This window comes from Equus quagga, chromosome 7 (genome assembly GCF_021613505.1).
Source record: "Equus quagga isolate Etosha38 chromosome 7, UCLA_HA_Equagga_1.0, whole genome shotgun sequence".
Taxonomy (NCBI): domain Eukaryota; kingdom Metazoa; phylum Chordata; class Mammalia; order Perissodactyla; family Equidae; genus Equus; species Equus quagga.
In genome coordinates this window covers 33,926,156-33,941,720 of record NC_060273.1, presented here as the reverse complement: position 1 = coordinate 33,941,720, position 15,565 = coordinate 33,926,156, and the positions used below count along the sequence as shown (strand labels likewise).

The following is a 15,565-nucleotide window of genomic DNA, read 5'->3' as shown; positions in this document are numbered from 1 at the left end:
AAACAGGCTCTTTCGCATATTTGTAGCTGAAGAGGACTTTAATAGCATTTACTAAAAGGACAAATGCCTGTATATTCTTTTTTTTTTTTTGAGGAAGATTAGCCCTGAGCTAACTACTGCCAGTCCTCCTCTTTTTTGCTGAGGAAGACTGGCCCTGAGCTAACATCGTGCCCATCTTCCTCTACTTTACACGTGGGACGCCTACCACAGCATGGTGTGCCAAGCAGTGCCATGTCCACACCCAGGATCCGAACCGGCAAACCCCGGGCCACCGAGAATCGGAACGTGCGAACTTAACTGCTGTGCCAGCGGGCCAGCGCCCAGCCTGTATATTCTTTGGCCCAGAAATTCTACTTCCTGTAGCTGCCCTAGAAAAATACACCTAACTATATGTGATGACGCTCATGCAGGTATTCCCACTGCAACACTGTTTGTAACAGCAAAAACTGAAATTAACCCAAATCTTTAGTAATAGAACAGTTCTATTAGAGGTTGCAAACTGGTGGTCCTTGGGCTAAATCTGTCCGGAAGGTATGTTGTCCTTAGCCGAACAGTATTTTAAATCTTGAACCAGTTGCCAACATTAAAACATTAGGAGATTTATGTTATAAAAATCTAGATTTTCAAATACTCTGAAAATACTGGAATTCAAGTTAACAACCCTTTCGTCTGTGTAAATAGCTACGTCTGCTTAGAATGAGACACACATGCTCCACTTTGTCACTTCACTGATTAGTTACCCACACAGCCCTGTAGGCACTGGAGTTTGGGACCCTGGCAGATGAGTTATGGCTCAGCTAAGTAATGAAATGTAGACAGTGAGGAAAATACAACATGGCACATATATACATGGTGGTGTGGAAAGATCATCAAGACAGATTCTTGCCGTTTTTCTAAAAATTTTTTTGAGGAAGATTAGCCCTGAGCTAACATCCACCGCCAATCCTCCTCTTTTTTGCTGAGGAAGACTGGCCCTGAGCTAACTTCTGTGCCTATCTTCCTCTATTTTATATGTGGGATGCCTGCCATGGCATGGCTTGACAAGCAGTGCATATGTCCACACCTGGGATCTGAACCGGCAAACCCCAGGCCTCGGAAGCAGAACGTGGGAACTTAACTGCTGTGCCACTGGGCTGGCCCGAAGATTGTTGAGTGGAAAAAAAATAAAAAAAAAAAGCAAGGTGGAGAACCATCATGTCCAAGATGATGCCCCTTCTGAAAATAACAACAAACTATATATCTGTGTATATATACACTAGAATGTAAACTATAAAGTTCAGGGACTTTTCTCTGTCTTAGTGCTATGTTCTCAATGCTTAGAATAGTGCCTGGCATATATTGTGTACTCAATTCATATTTGTTGAATAAATATGTATGTAAATGTATAAAAGAGTTTTGGAGAATACACACTAAATAAGTGATTAATTCTGTCAAGGGCCTGGGATTGGGAGGGGTGGTGATCAAGGGACATTTTTGGTTTTGTCTTGTATAGTTTGACTTTTTTACAAGGAGAAGAGAATATTGCACGACTTGCAGAAATTTTTTAAAAATCGAAGAAAGGCAAGCCAGCACAAAATACCAGAGGTGATCAAACCGAAATTCAAAGTTAGTCTCAACTGAAACCCATTCAAGAAAAATGAATGGGGATAAAAATAAAGTTCTGTGATTATGAGCAAAAAAAGCTAACTCCAAATACTTCACCACCAGCTCAGAACTAACCAGCAGGGTCATGAGTCAGCTGGAGACGCTGATGAAATCCAGCCCAGACTGGGTATCCATCCATAGTCGCCGTCTTCCCTGGTGGCATTGCATCCTCTGATTTTTGTTTTACAATTTTGTGTCCATAAGTTCATGAAGGCCTTGCACACAATGTATCAGGAGAAAGTGCCCAGCTTGATAAGTTTTTAAAAAAGGAAAAAGAACAGGAATCAAGGAACTAGGGTAGCTAGCAAAGACAGGAAAAAAGAAGCGCTTTAAGGCCAGTGTTTGGAGATCAGACATCTCTCAGAGGGAGGATAGGCCTGGCTCAGGTACAGACAAGTTTTCAGAGGCATCCAGAATAGACCGGTCTCAGCGGATTCCGAGGCGTTCAGAGCAAAGAAACGGCCCACAGGGGACTTCTCAAAGCTATGTTCGGAAACAGCTCTTCTCACCCCAGGTTCAACTATCATTAAACAGCCTTCCTTCTTATCCTCCAGGTTTGTCGTCAATCAACTGTCACTGCGCCCAGGGGGAGGACGTTCAGAGCTATTCCGAGACAGCAGGACCAAAGACACTCGAACGGTTCGGACAGATCCCAACGGTGTAGTGGGCAGAAAACCAAGCAAACTCTGTCCACCGCGAAGACACAGCGCACGAGCCCCTCAGTGTCCCCGCCCCGGGCCGCCTGGGCCCCCGGCCGGCTGGGGGCTGGGCGCTGGCCGGTCTCGACCCGGGCCGCTGGGCAGCTGGGGCCGCTTCCCAACACTGCCGTTCTCGCCCGCCCAGGCCTGGGACGGTCTTTCTGGAAAGTTTCTCGCAAGAGCGCTCTGAAGTGCCACCTGCCAGGGGTCAGACCAGACCACGCGCCAAAGCCAGCGCGGCGGGGAGAGACGGGTACCCCCTCGGGCGCAGAAGGCGACCAGCGACCCCGCCCCCGCCGGCCGGCCGGCCGCAGCCACTTCCGCCGGAAGTCGGCCTGGCTACGGTCGTCGCGTGATGATGTCACGGGCCCGCCCGAAGTCTGGGAGCCCGCCCTGCAGGCGCAGGCGCAGTGTAGCTGGCGGTTGGCCGGTCCCGGCGGTGGGGTCGGCTTCGTGGGGCTCTCAGACTCCCCGGCTGGCGCAGGGGCGTCCGTCTCCCGGTCTGACCTGCTCCTCCCCTTTGTGTGTGGGGTCGCAGCCCCACCTCCACCCCGCCCTTGGCCCGGGCCCCCCCAGTGTCCCCCCTGAGCCTTCTGTCCCCCACCCCGGTTCCGGTCTCCGGGAAAAGCTCCGGCCAGGCCGATCCGCCGGGACCCTCGGATAGAGAGTAGCCTCCGGGAGGTCCTTTTATCGGGTCCCCAGAGTGGGCACCTCAGGGATGGGGTTAAACGTGGGAATCCAAGGCTTCGGCTGATTTCTTCCCAGTTAAGCTTTTTCTCCCGAAGTCTTATAACCCTGCACCCTGCGGGGTCTCAACCTCCCCCGACTTCCAAATTCTTTTCCACAGTGTATGCCCCCTGCCTCCTACCCTGTCTTATTATGTAAGTGTCCAATTGCTGTCTCTGCAGCCAGATCCAGCCTCCTGGAGGAACCATGTCTCCTGCAGCTCTGGGTGCCACCTGTTGTGCCAGGCGCACGCCGCTGCACAAGAAGGGGTGCCGTTTGAATGGTCTGTGAATGTTGGGAGGAGGAATGCCCGAGCTGCTGGCTGGAAATAACCCAAACGAAAGACATATGTAAGCCTGGGGACCCTGAATCACCTCGTGAGAATTGCTGCTCTTTGTTTTCTCCGTCTTATCACATGAGTAGTTTCTAGTTTGGTTCTCTCAATTGAAAGTCCGGCCCAGAATCATATCTGCTAAGGGTAGAAGTAACCATTTCCAGTTTCTTAATACGGACCTGTGTGTTGACGCTAGTCCCCATGGGTGATCTCTGATTGTTGTGGTCACTGACCTGTAGGGATGCTTCTTAGGATAGGAAGCCTGATCCTGGACGTGGGCCCCTGACTCCCTCTAGGGGACGCTTATTTCAATAGCATTGTCACCAGATCCTTTGGAGTACATTCTGTATCCATACCCATGTGAATATTTATATCTAAGAAAGTAGAATGATTTGTTGCTAGGAGGATGGAAGGTGGGTGCATTTTGTGTATTATTCCCCACTTTATTTTGGAATTTGCAGGCAGGCGATGCCTCAAAGCAGACCGCAGTGGTTTGATTAGGAAACTCTTGAAGCATCGAGAGAAAGAGCTCAGGACCATCTGGGATACCCCACTGAGAAGCAGTGTGTACTTGAGGGCAGATGAATTGTTTTGGGAGCCATTTAGGGAGCTGATGTCTGAGAAAATGCGCCAGGGAATACATCCCTCAGTAGTAGCCACACTCTTTCTGTTCCTTTGTAGCCCCAGGATGGACTTTCTGGTTCTTTTTGTGTTCTACCTGACTTTGGTGCTCATCAGTGGTGTTATGATCTGCGTCTGCTCGAAAACTGGTTACTTGAAAGGCCCGGTCAGGAGAGGAACACAGGTAACAAGGATGCTTGGAGACCACTGGATTTTGAATACCACCAGCCTAAAAGGCTCACCAGTTTCCTGACAACAAAACAGAGACACCGTTTTTGTTCATTTGTTCACTTGTTCTTTGATTTATGGCAGTAGTGGTATATTTGAAAGTCACTCTCTGTTTTTTATTGTTATTTCTGTTGCAAATGACCTTGTGATGATGCTTTGAGAGAAGGTAGCATTCTCAAGGTTGGCTCTTTTTCTCTGACTTTGATACCTGTCGTTGGGCATGAATGTGAGCAATGTCTTCCTGGAGGGGCCTGATGAGTGAAACTGGGGGATGTGTGAGCAGAAAGCTGACCGTCGGGCTGCCCACGCTCCTTCTCAGGGATCATAGTGAGCCAAATTAGGGTGAGCAGCCTCGGGAAGGGGTTGACTTGTGAGGGATCTGGACTAATGCCCAGTGATCTGGAGGTGACTCTGGAACCTGGGACTGAGCTCAAGGCAGGGAAAGGAAAGGTGTTCACATTAGCATTGCCTGATCCATCCCCTCTGCTCGTCTCCCTTTGCCTGGAGACTCTGACCTGGTGCCTTCTTTGGGGTCAGGGTGGAAATGGAGGAGTTGGCATCAAAGGAAGGCCTCCTCTTTATTCTCTCCCAAATCTCTTCTCTGCCCATATGCAGAAACACAACTTACCATCACCAATATTGCCAGCTGAAAGTGAAGCATCTAATTTGTTTGGAAGTGGGGTGAATGAGAAATGAAACTGAATCTTTCTCTTTTCTTTTGTTTCAGATATTTTCCTATATAATTCCAGAATGCCTGCAGAGAGCCGTGCTAAGATTGCATCATTACCTCTTCCATACACAGTATTTATATTTCAGAGTTTCAATATGACTTTCTTTTCTGTTTTGATTGTCAATTGTTGCTATCCTCTAGCATCGGGAAGCTCCTCATGGTTTCCAGCGTGGTACAGGGCAGGATGCTGGAAAGGATCAGGAGTCCTGCCTGGGTTTAGAACCCCTTGTTCATAGATAACCTACCTTTTATCTCTGGGGTCTTGGCATGTCTACTTTTAAATATAAATATTTAGAGAGTGGGAAAATATTGACATGCATTTCTGTAAAAGAAATATATTCTGATACTGAGACCTCAATTCCCAACAAAGATGATAATAATAATAGATAACATTTATTGACCACTTAATGTATGCTAGGCACTTTGCCAAATGCGTCACGTGGTTTCTTCTGGAATTCTTACTATTATCTCAATCCTGAAGGAAGTGGTTGGCCCTTGGTTAACTTTCCTTAGTGTTGTATGATTTCTTCCTGGAGAGGCCCCCGTGAGCAAGCCACGTATCTGTTTCCTTTCAGAAACCGCACCTTCATTCTCCTGCACCTCACCTTGCAAGGGATGGTTTATGCTGAGTACACCTGGGAAATATTTGGCTACTGTCAACAGCTGGAGTTCTCCTTATATTACCTTCTTCTGCCCTATCTGTTGCTGATTGTAAACCTGGTTTTTTTCACCCTAAGTAGTGTAACCAACCCTGGTAAGTTGAGGCTCTCAGGACAGAGACTGGTGACAGCTCAGATGTCACTCTTACTGATAGTGCCTCAAACAAGTCGTGCTCCCTCTAGGGCTTTGCAAAAGATTTGCTATGTAACCTTTTCATGATTTTTCAGTTTTGACTGTTTTCTAATTTTTTCCTTCTCGGACCCATGGGTTATTTAGAACTGTTTAAAATTTTCCATATAAATTTTTCAGTTTGATTTTCTGATACTTTCACTTAATTGTGTTATATAGAGAGCTTGTGGTCTGTAAGATACTGTTTCTTTTAGAAATTTTATTGACATTTGCATTATGCCTGGGTGTTTGGTCAGTTTTTGTAAGTGAGCCATGTGTGCTTGAAAAGAATGTGTATTTTCTAGTTCTTGGATACAGAGAACAATGTAAGTATGTTAGATCAAGTTTGTTAATTATGTTCAAATCTTTTATATTCACACTAATTTTTTTGTTTGATCAATTACTGAGAGAGGTGTGATATCTCATTCTGCTGGTAGACTAGACAGGTTTCTCCTTTTAGTTAGTTTTTGTTTCATGTACTTTGAAACTACTATGTGTGTGTACATATTAGTTATATATATTCTTATTAGATGCGTTCAAGTTTAGAATTAATATTATCTCTTGAATCTTTTTTTAAACTACACTGAGTCTCTTTGTCACTGGTAATATTCTTTGCTCTCAAGACTCTTTTTTTTTTTTTTTTTTTTGAGGAAGATTAGCCCTGAGCTAACTACTGCCAGTCCTCCTCTTTTTGCTGAGGAAGCCTGGCCCTGAGCTAACATCGTGCCCATCTTCCTCTATTTTATATGTGGGATGCCTACCACAGCATGGCTTGCCAAGCGGTGCCATGTCCATACCAGGGATCCGAACTGGCGAACCCCGGGCCGCCGAGAAGCAGAACGTGTGAACTTAACTGCTGCCCCACTGGGCCGGGCCCCTCCCAAGTCTCTTTTGTCTGATATTAATATTATTACGCTATCTTTCTTTTGGTTGATATTTGCTTGGTATTTTTTTTCCATCCTTTTACTTTGAACCTTTTCTGCCCTTGAAGCACCAAATGTCCATCGAGTGATCAGTAGATAAATAGAATGTGGTTTACCTGTATGATGGACTATCATTCAGCAATAAAAAGGAATCAAGTACTTATGCATGCGACAACCTGGATGAACTTTGAAAACATTATCCTTAGTGAAAGAAGCCAGCCACACGAGATCACATTTTGTATAATTCCATTTACACAAAGTATCCAGAAAATGCAAGTCCATAGAGACAGAAAGTAGATTAGGGGTTGCCAGGGGCTGGGGATTAGACAGAAATGGGGAGTGACTGCTAAAGGAATTCTTTTTGGGGTGATGAAAATGTTCTAAAATTGGTTGTCACGATGGTTGCACAACCCTGTGAATATACTAAAATAGCCATTGAATTTATGTTTTAAATGGGTTTATGAGTTGTCTCTCTTGTATGAATTGTTAAAGATGATAAAATGAATTATTGACGATATCAAATACACCAGTTTCAGTTGTGCAGCGTCAGGACAGATTTTGTGAACATCCAGTGCTCACTATTGCTGGAAACTGATGTTGGTCCTTCGTTTTTTCAGGTACCGTAACAAAAGCAAATGAGTTACTGTTGCTTCCAGTTTATGAATTTGATGAGGTGTTGTTCCCGAAGAACATGAGGTGTTCTACTTGTGGATTAAGGAAACCTGCGCGCTCCAAGCACTGCGGTGAGTGTGGCTGCTCGGGCCCCAGCGCCTCACAGCAGACGTGGGCTTCGTCTGTAAGGGAGTGTGACGGAAATCTGAAGACAGGGCCATCTGACCCCTAGACAGGGGCGGCCACTGCTGGTAGTGGCTGGAGAGTCGTTTCTTTCGGGACATGTGGTCTTATGGGCAACCCTCAGCCCTGGGCCTGACAGCCCTTCCTTTGCCAAGTGGCAGGGCATATGTCCCAAGAGATGTTTTCTGCAGGATGTTGTGTTTGCAGATTTCAGTCCTGGCAGAGCCTGTTCTTCTGGGGAGTGGCCAAGACTCTAGACTAGTGCTGTCCAACAAAAATATAATGTGAGCCACATATATGATTATAAATTTTCTAGTAGCCACACTGCAAAAGTACAAAGAAATAGGTGAAATTAATTTCAATCGTATATTTTATTCAACCTATCTAAAATACCTTTTTTCTTTTTTTGGTGAGGAAGATTGGCGCTGAGCTACGTCTGTGCCCATCTTCCTCTATTTTGTATGTGGGACACCACCACAGCAGGGCTTGATGAGTGGTGTGTAGGTCTGTGTCCAGGATCCAAACCTGTGAACCCTGGGCCACTGAAGCAGAGTACACAAACTTAACCACTATGCCACTGGCCCCTAAAATGCCATTTTAACGTGTAATCAATATAAAAAAGTCCTTCATGGGATTCTCTTTTTCATACTAAGTCTTTTGGAATTTGCTGTGTATTTTACATTTACAGCATATCTCAATCCATACACTAAGTTTTCATCAGAAGTACTTGATCTGGGGCTGGCCCGGTGGTGCAGCAGTTAAGTTCGGCAAGTTCTGCTTCTCAGTGGCCCAGGGTTCGCCGGTTCAGATCCCGGGTGCGGACATAGCAGTGCTTGGCAAGCCATGCTGTGGTAGGCGTCCCACATATAAAGTAGAGGCAGATGGGCATGGATGTTAGCTCAGGGCCAGTCTTCCTCAGCAAAAAGAGGAGGATTGGTGGTAGTTAGCTCAGGGCAAATCTTACTCAAAAAAAAAAAAAAAGAAGTACTTGATCTGTATTTAGGTTTCATAAAATTTACAGTTGGAAGAGCAGATTCATGTACCCAAGCTATTCCAGACATTCTCAAAAGTTTTCTAGCAACTGAATCAATACCAAAAAATCATTTTCCTTTAATATCCACATTGACATTCATATAATGGTTCATCTTTATCAGAAGGGTTGATTTGACTTTTAAGCAAAAGTAATGTTTTAAAACTGTCCAAGTTAAGTAAATTCACCAACTCTTATGTCATCTCAGTGTTATTCACATTGAACTCAAAAGATCCTTGCACAAATTGGAAAACAACTGTAAATTTATCACTATCAACAAAGTATTCTTTCAAGGCTTTCAAGTGCTCAGTGCCCACATATGGCTCGGGGCTACTGCATTAGACGCTGCAGTTCTGAAAGCTTGGTGACAGCAGCTGCCATTTACCTCGGCTCATACTGCCAGTGGTCAGTTTGTAAACCTCTCAGGAGGTGTGCATGGTGTCATTGTGTGATCGAGGACCGACCCAGGGCTGTGGCTCTCCCATTTCTGTGCAGCTGTGTGTAACCGGTGCGTGCACCGTTTTGACCATCACTGTGTTTGGATGAACAATTGCATCGGGGCCTGGAATGCCAGGTACTTCCTCATCTACCTCTTGACGTTGACGGCCTCTGCTGTCACCATGGCTGTTGTGAGCGCTGTGTTTCTGGTCCGGTTGGTGGTGGTGTCGGGCTTGTACCAGGAGACTTACGTTGATGACCTTGGACACTTACAAGTTATGGACACCATCTTTCTTATTCAGGTAATTAATTATTCAGGTAATTATGTTGTGGGCTGTGTGCTTCTAACTTCGGGTTTCAGAATTAGAAAAAGGATATTGGTTCTCCCAGTAAAAACATGAAGCCATTCCTTTTTCAAAAATTGATATAGAATTTTTTGAATTGATAAATAATTCACATACCATAAAATTCACCCTTTTGAAGTGTACAATTCAGTGGCTTTAGTTTATTCAGAGTTGTGTAACCATCACCACTAATTTCAAAACATTTCATCATCCCCAAAAGAAACCCATACCTATTAGCAATCACTCCCCATTCCCTTCTGCCTGAGACCCTGGCAACCACTAATCTACTTTCTGTCTCTACGGATTTGCCTTTTCTGGGCATTTCATATGAATTGAATTATACAGTGTGTGGCCTTTTCACTGAGCATAAAGTTTTCAAGGTTCATCCATCTTGTAGCATAAATCAGTACTTCATTCCTTTTTTTTTTTTTTTTTTGGTGAGGAAGATTGGCCCTGAGCTGACGTCTGTTGCCAATCTTCCTCTTTTTCCTTGAGGAAGATTGTCCCTGAACTAACATCTGTGCCAGTCTTCTTCTATTTTGTATGTGGGGCGCCACCACAGCATGGCTTGCTGAGTGGTGTGTAGGTCTGAACCTGTGAACCCTGGGCTACTGAAGCAGAGTGTGCCAAACTTTTAACCACTGTGCCACGGGGCCAGCCCCAGCAGCTTATTTTTTAATTGGATTGTCTTTTATTCTTGTGTTGTAAGACTTCCTTTTATATTTTGGACACTTGATCCTTATCAGATATATGATTTTCAAATATTTTCTGACATCCTGTGAGTTGTCCTTTCATTTTTTGGTGGTTTTTTTTTGAAACACAAAAATTTTTGATTTTGATGTTCAGTTTATTTTTTCTTTTGTTGCTTGTGCTTTAGCGTCATATATAAGAAACCATTGAGTAATCCAAGGTCATGAAAATTTACACTTACATATTCTTCTAAGTGTTTTATATTTTTAGCCTTTACATTTAGGTCTTTGATCTTTTTTTTTTGGAGGAAGATTATCCCTGAGCTAACATCTGCTATCAATCCTCCTCTTTTTGGTGAGGAAGACTGGCCCTGAGCTTACATCCATGCCCATCTTCCTCTACTTTATATGTGGGATGCCTACCACAGCATGGCGTGCCAAGGGGTGCCATGTCCACACCTGGGATCCAAACTGGTGAACCCTGGGCCGCCAAAGCGGAACGTGTGCACTCAACTGCTGCACACCAGGCCGGCCCCTAATCTTTTTGAGTTAATTATTATATATGGTGTGAGGTAACGTTCCAGCTTTAGTAGGTGGATATCCAGTTGTCCCAGCACCATTTGTTGAAAAGACTATTGTTTGCTCATTGAATTGTTTTGGCACCCTTGTCAAAAATTAATTTACCGTAATGTAAGGGTTGAAGCCATTCTTTTAAAAACTCATTTGATGGCTAAAAGATTTCTGCTTCATTTATGAGAAATAGCTTATGAACAGTTATTTTTTTAGGTAACTGCTTAATTCTCCTTGAGTGTTTTTTTTCCCTTTTGTTTCAAAGAAAATAAAATGTCATGAGCAAGTGGGGTGTATTCCATGAATGCAAGGTTGGTTCATTATTAGGAAATAGATTAATATTTTATACAGCATTATTCAATATAAGGAATAAGACATAATTATTTCTCTAGAAGCTGAGCAGCCTTTCACGGTATTCAGCATCCATTCCAATAAAGGCATTCAGAAAATAGGAATTAAATGATATTGTCTTATTATGATAAAATACACACATAGCCCCAAAGCCAGCATATTTTTTAAAAATTCGTCTTTTGAAACAATTATAGATTTACAGGCGGTCACAAAGAAATAGACAGGAGTCCCAGGCACTCCTAAGCCCTCCCCGTGCCAGCCTCCTTGTCCCACTACACACAGTGCCGAAACGAAGGAATCGACGTGGGCACCATCCGCAGAGCTGATTCTGATTGCACTAGTTGTATATGCGTCCGTTTGTGTTTTGTGTGTATGTGTTTGTACAGCGCTGTGCAATCTGTCACATGTGTAGCCACCCCTACAGTCCAGATGCTCTGCTGTCCGCCAGAGACTCCCTTGTGTTACCCCTTATAGCCACAGCCTCCTCCCCACATCCTTCACGTCTGGCCACCACTCATCTGTTCTCCATCTCTATTATGGCATTTCACCATTGGTACATAAATTGAATCAGGCAGTCTATTTTTGAGATTTTTTTTTCACTCGGCATAATTTCCTTGAGATCCATCCAAGTTTTTACTCATATTAGTAGTTTGTTCTTTTTTGATTGCTGTATAATATTCCATGGTATGGAGGGACTGCAGTGTTTTAACCCTCCACCCTTTGAAGGACGTTGAGTGGTTTCCAATTTTTGTCTATGATGAATGAGACTGCTGCGAACATTTGTTTACTAGTTCCTGCATGAAAATAAGTCTTCAGTGTGTGATTGTTGGGTGTAAGTCCATTTTAGGTTTCGAAAAGGACTCCTGTACTATTTTCCAGAGCAGTTACACCATTTTACATTCTGCCAGCGATGGTCCGAGGGAGATGGTCTGGTTTCTCTGCCTCCTTGCCAGCATTTACTCTTATCCCTGGTTTTCCTTTTAGCCGTTCTGATAGGTGCGTAGTGACACCTCATTGTTGTTTTAACCTTGAGTAATTTTTATTCTTAAATTTTTTTCCAATTATGTAAATTTCCAAACATACTGAAAAGTTGAAAGAGTAACAAAGTGACTACCCATATACCTTCCACTTAGATTTAAACATTGTTAGTGTTTTAATCTGTTTTCTTTCTGTATGTGTGTATTTTTCTGTGTTAGTAGAAACAAGTTGGAGATAACGTGTTGCTTTACCCTTAAATACCTGAGCATGAATCTTTTAAGAATGTCAACATTCTCCATAACTACAGTTCTGTCATCCCACCTAAGAAAAGCAATAATAAATGTATGTACTATCGAGTCCATATTCAAATTTCCCCATCGTTTCAAATATATCTTTTATAGCTCTTGTACCTTCTTGAACTGGAAAACACCTTATAGTTATGCGTTGCATTTGAATGTTACGGCTTTTTAGTCTCTTTGAGTCTCAAATCACACCCCTACTTTTTTCCATGAAATTACCATTTAGTAGTCTAGTTGGCTCTTAGAATGTCTCCTGTTCTAGATGTGTCTTTTTCCTGATTGCGTCATCTAATTTTTCTCTATTTCTTTATAGTAGTGTAAACTGGAAGTTAGTTCTAGAGCCTTGATTAGATTCAGGTTAAATATTTTTGGCAAAAATGCTTCCTCGGTGGGGATGTGTATTTCATACTGTGTCCCATTAGGTGGGATATAGGATCAGCGAAGCCCGGGTTGATCCATTGGTTAAGGTGGTGACCATTGGTAAGTGCATTTTCCCCTTTGCAATGGCTAATCTGTATATATGGTTATGTTTTTGTATTTAGAACTTTCTTTAGGCTCGATTCCAAAAAATATAAATACTGGGTCAAAAATTATCAACATTTCTAAGTCTTTTGATATTCATGTATATTATCAAAGTGCTTTCTCAAACTCGTGCATAGAGCAATGTGTAAGTGTTCATTTCATTGCATCAGGGCAGGCTTGATGCTGCTTGGGGTGGGAAAATATGGTGTACCCCCCTCTTTTTTTTTTTAAATACTGATTTAATTACTTGTGCTATTTTTTTTAAGATTTTATTATTTTTATTTTTTATTTTTCCTTCTCCCCAAAGCCCCCCAGTACATAGTTGTATATTCTTGGTTGTGGGTCCTTCTAGTTGTGGCATGTGGGACACCGCCTCAGCATGGCCTGATGAGCGGTGCCATGTCCGCGCCCAGGATCAGAACCCGTGAAACCCTGGGCCACCGCAGCAGAGTGCACAAACTTAACCACTCGGCCACGGGGCCGGCCCCCTGTTGTACCCTTTTAAAAAGTTATATTTCTTTCATTACTTTCGATTACTTTCCTTGTTTGTCAGTCATTTGTATATCTTTGTTTGTGAATTGTCCTTTAACTGTTGACCTCTTTGATATTAGAAAAACTTTTGATTTTAGTTCTTTACATGATAGTGATAGTTCATTCTTACTGTATTTTTCTATTTTTTAATCTTTTTTTGTGTGTAAAGGGTTAGACATTCTTCCTCATCAAATCTCTTTTCTTTGTAACTTCAGTTAGAAAGTCTCCCCTATCAAGAATTTTGATAAGTATCTACTTCTCTTTTCTCCTGACTTTCAGAAATTCTTCGTTTTGCTTATTATAAAAAAGAACTTATAAAAAGTCGAGCAGTCCAGAGTGTTTAAAAAGAAAGGGGGGAGGGGAAATAAATGAAGGGGGTCAAAGGATACAAAGTTCCAGTTGAAAGATGACTAAGTTCTGGTGAGTGTCATCTACAGCACGGTGATGGTAGCTCGCGATGCTCTATTTTGTATTCGAAAGTTGCTTAGAGAGTGGCTCTTAGAAGTTCTCACCCCCCCCCCCACACACACACATAAATTGTAACTATGTAAAGTGATAGATGTGTTAATTAATCTTACTGTGGCCTTTTCACTATATCAGATCATTACATTGTGCACCTTAGACTTCCACCATGCTATGTGGCAATTATATCTCAATAAAGCTGGGGAAGAGAAGAAAATTTAAAACAAAACACCTTGGAAGAAAAAATAAAATAAAATGCAAACTGGGAGTTATACCCCTCCGCTCCCAACAGTTTGACTCCCCGGAGGCAGCCACTTTTGTAGTCGGGCGTGTTGATCTCAAGCTTTCTCCTCTGTGTGTTCACACGGCTGTACACTTTCGCAGAGACAGTTCTGTTTTTGTACAAGTAGGATGCCCTTGTGATCCCTGCATCTTCTCTTTCTCATTGGGCAATATATTACCAACATCTGTTCCAAATCAGTACGTAGAAATTGACCTCCTTTTTAATCGCTCCGTGTTATTCCATAGTATGACTGTCCCAGAGTTTGCCTCTTCTTTGTGGATGGACATTTAACTTGTTTCTTCTGGGACGCAGGGCTGTTAAAATCAGTGCTACAGTGAATACCCTTGTACATGTATTCCTGTGACTGTGGTTTTAAGGGAGAGAATGCTCCCTTCTCTCCATCGGGACTTTCTTTTCTTTTCTTCTTTTTTTTTTTTTGAGGAAGATTAGGCCTGAGCTAACATCTGCCAATCCTTCTCTTTTTGCTGAGGAAGACTGGCTCTGAGCTAACATCCATGCCCATCCCCCTCTACTTTATATGTGGGACGCCTACCACAGCATGGCTTGCCAAGCGGTGCCATGTCCACACCCGGGATCCAAACCAGTGAACCCTGGGCCACTGAAGCAGAACGTGTGCACTTAACTGCTGTGCCACCGGGCTGGCCCTGAGACTTTATTTTCATGCAAGAACTAAGATCTACATTTCTTTCTTTATTTTACATGTAGCTGACTGGCAGAGCACCATCTCCTGAGTATCCTTTCCCTTTTCACTTCATTTTTCTCCTATGAAACCACCGTACATCCTAGCACTTCTCCTGGGCTGTTTGTTGTGCCGTTGATGGTTCTGATGTGTGTCCAGTGAGTCAGATGTGTATGGAGGTGGGACCGGGGAGGCACCTGTGTCGCGGCTGTGGATGGTGGGTGCTGAGCGTTGCTTGCGTCACAGCCTGGCTGCCTAATGTGCTGCTGCTTCTCTGTCCCCAGTACCTGTACCTGACCTTCCCACGGATTGTCTTCATGCTGGGCTTTGTCATGATGCTGAGCCTCCTCCTGGGGGGCTACCTGTGCTTTGTGCTGTACCTGACCGCCACCAACCAGACCACTAATGAGTGGTACAGAGGTCACCAGGGCTGCTGCCCCCATGTGGCCCGGCCCCCGTCTGCACATCCCCAGGTCTACCAGAACATTCATTCCCACGGGCTTTGGAGCAACCTTCGAGAGATCTTTCTACCTGCTGCTGTGCATTATGGGGGAAAGAAGAAATAAGAGTGGGAAGAGTTACTTCCTTTTAAATATGGCAGTTTATTTATACATATAGATACTTTCTAAGTATTGGGTTCCGTCTGTTTTTTTCTGGTGTCTGCCTTGTGTTTATAAATCAGCCTTCAGTAGGTAAGGAAGAGAAGGGAAAACTAATGTTTACCGAGTGCCTAATCCTTGCCTGGTGCCATGCCAGGTCCCGGGGTGGGGTAGAAATCCCCCTTGCTCATCTTGCGTCACTCTGCCTGTTGGACGGAGCATCTCTGAAATTCTGGTGTCAA

At 43.7% G+C, this 15,565-nt stretch overlaps 1 protein-coding gene across 2 annotated transcripts; it reads left to right on the top strand.

Moving 5' to 3' along the window:
- The first annotated feature begins 2,696 nt into the window (after window positions 1-2,696).
- ZDHHC4 (zinc finger DHHC-type palmitoyltransferase 4) lies at window positions 2,697-15,356 on the top strand. 2 transcript variants are annotated; one of them, XM_046667461.1, is made up of 8 exons: window positions 2,697-2,842; window positions 3,251-3,418; window positions 4,084-4,207; window positions 4,979-5,052; window positions 5,557-5,735; window positions 7,350-7,475; window positions 9,053-9,297; window positions 11,144-12,995. In XM_046667461.1, the coding sequence occupies exons 2-8, from the start codon at window positions 3,360-3,362 to the stop codon at window positions 11,273-11,275; spliced, it is 939 nt and encodes a 312-aa protein (XP_046523417.1). In that variant the 5' UTR covers window positions 2,697-2,842; window positions 3,251-3,359; the 3' UTR covers window positions 11,276-12,995. The 2 variants fall into 2 exon arrangements, with proteins under 2 accessions (XP_046523417.1, XP_046523416.1); XM_046667460.1 differs by lacking the exon at window positions 11,144-12,995 and adding an exon at window positions 15,009-15,356 and having other exon boundaries at window positions 2,698-2,842.
- The last annotated feature ends 209 nt before the right edge of the window (window positions 15,357-15,565 follow it).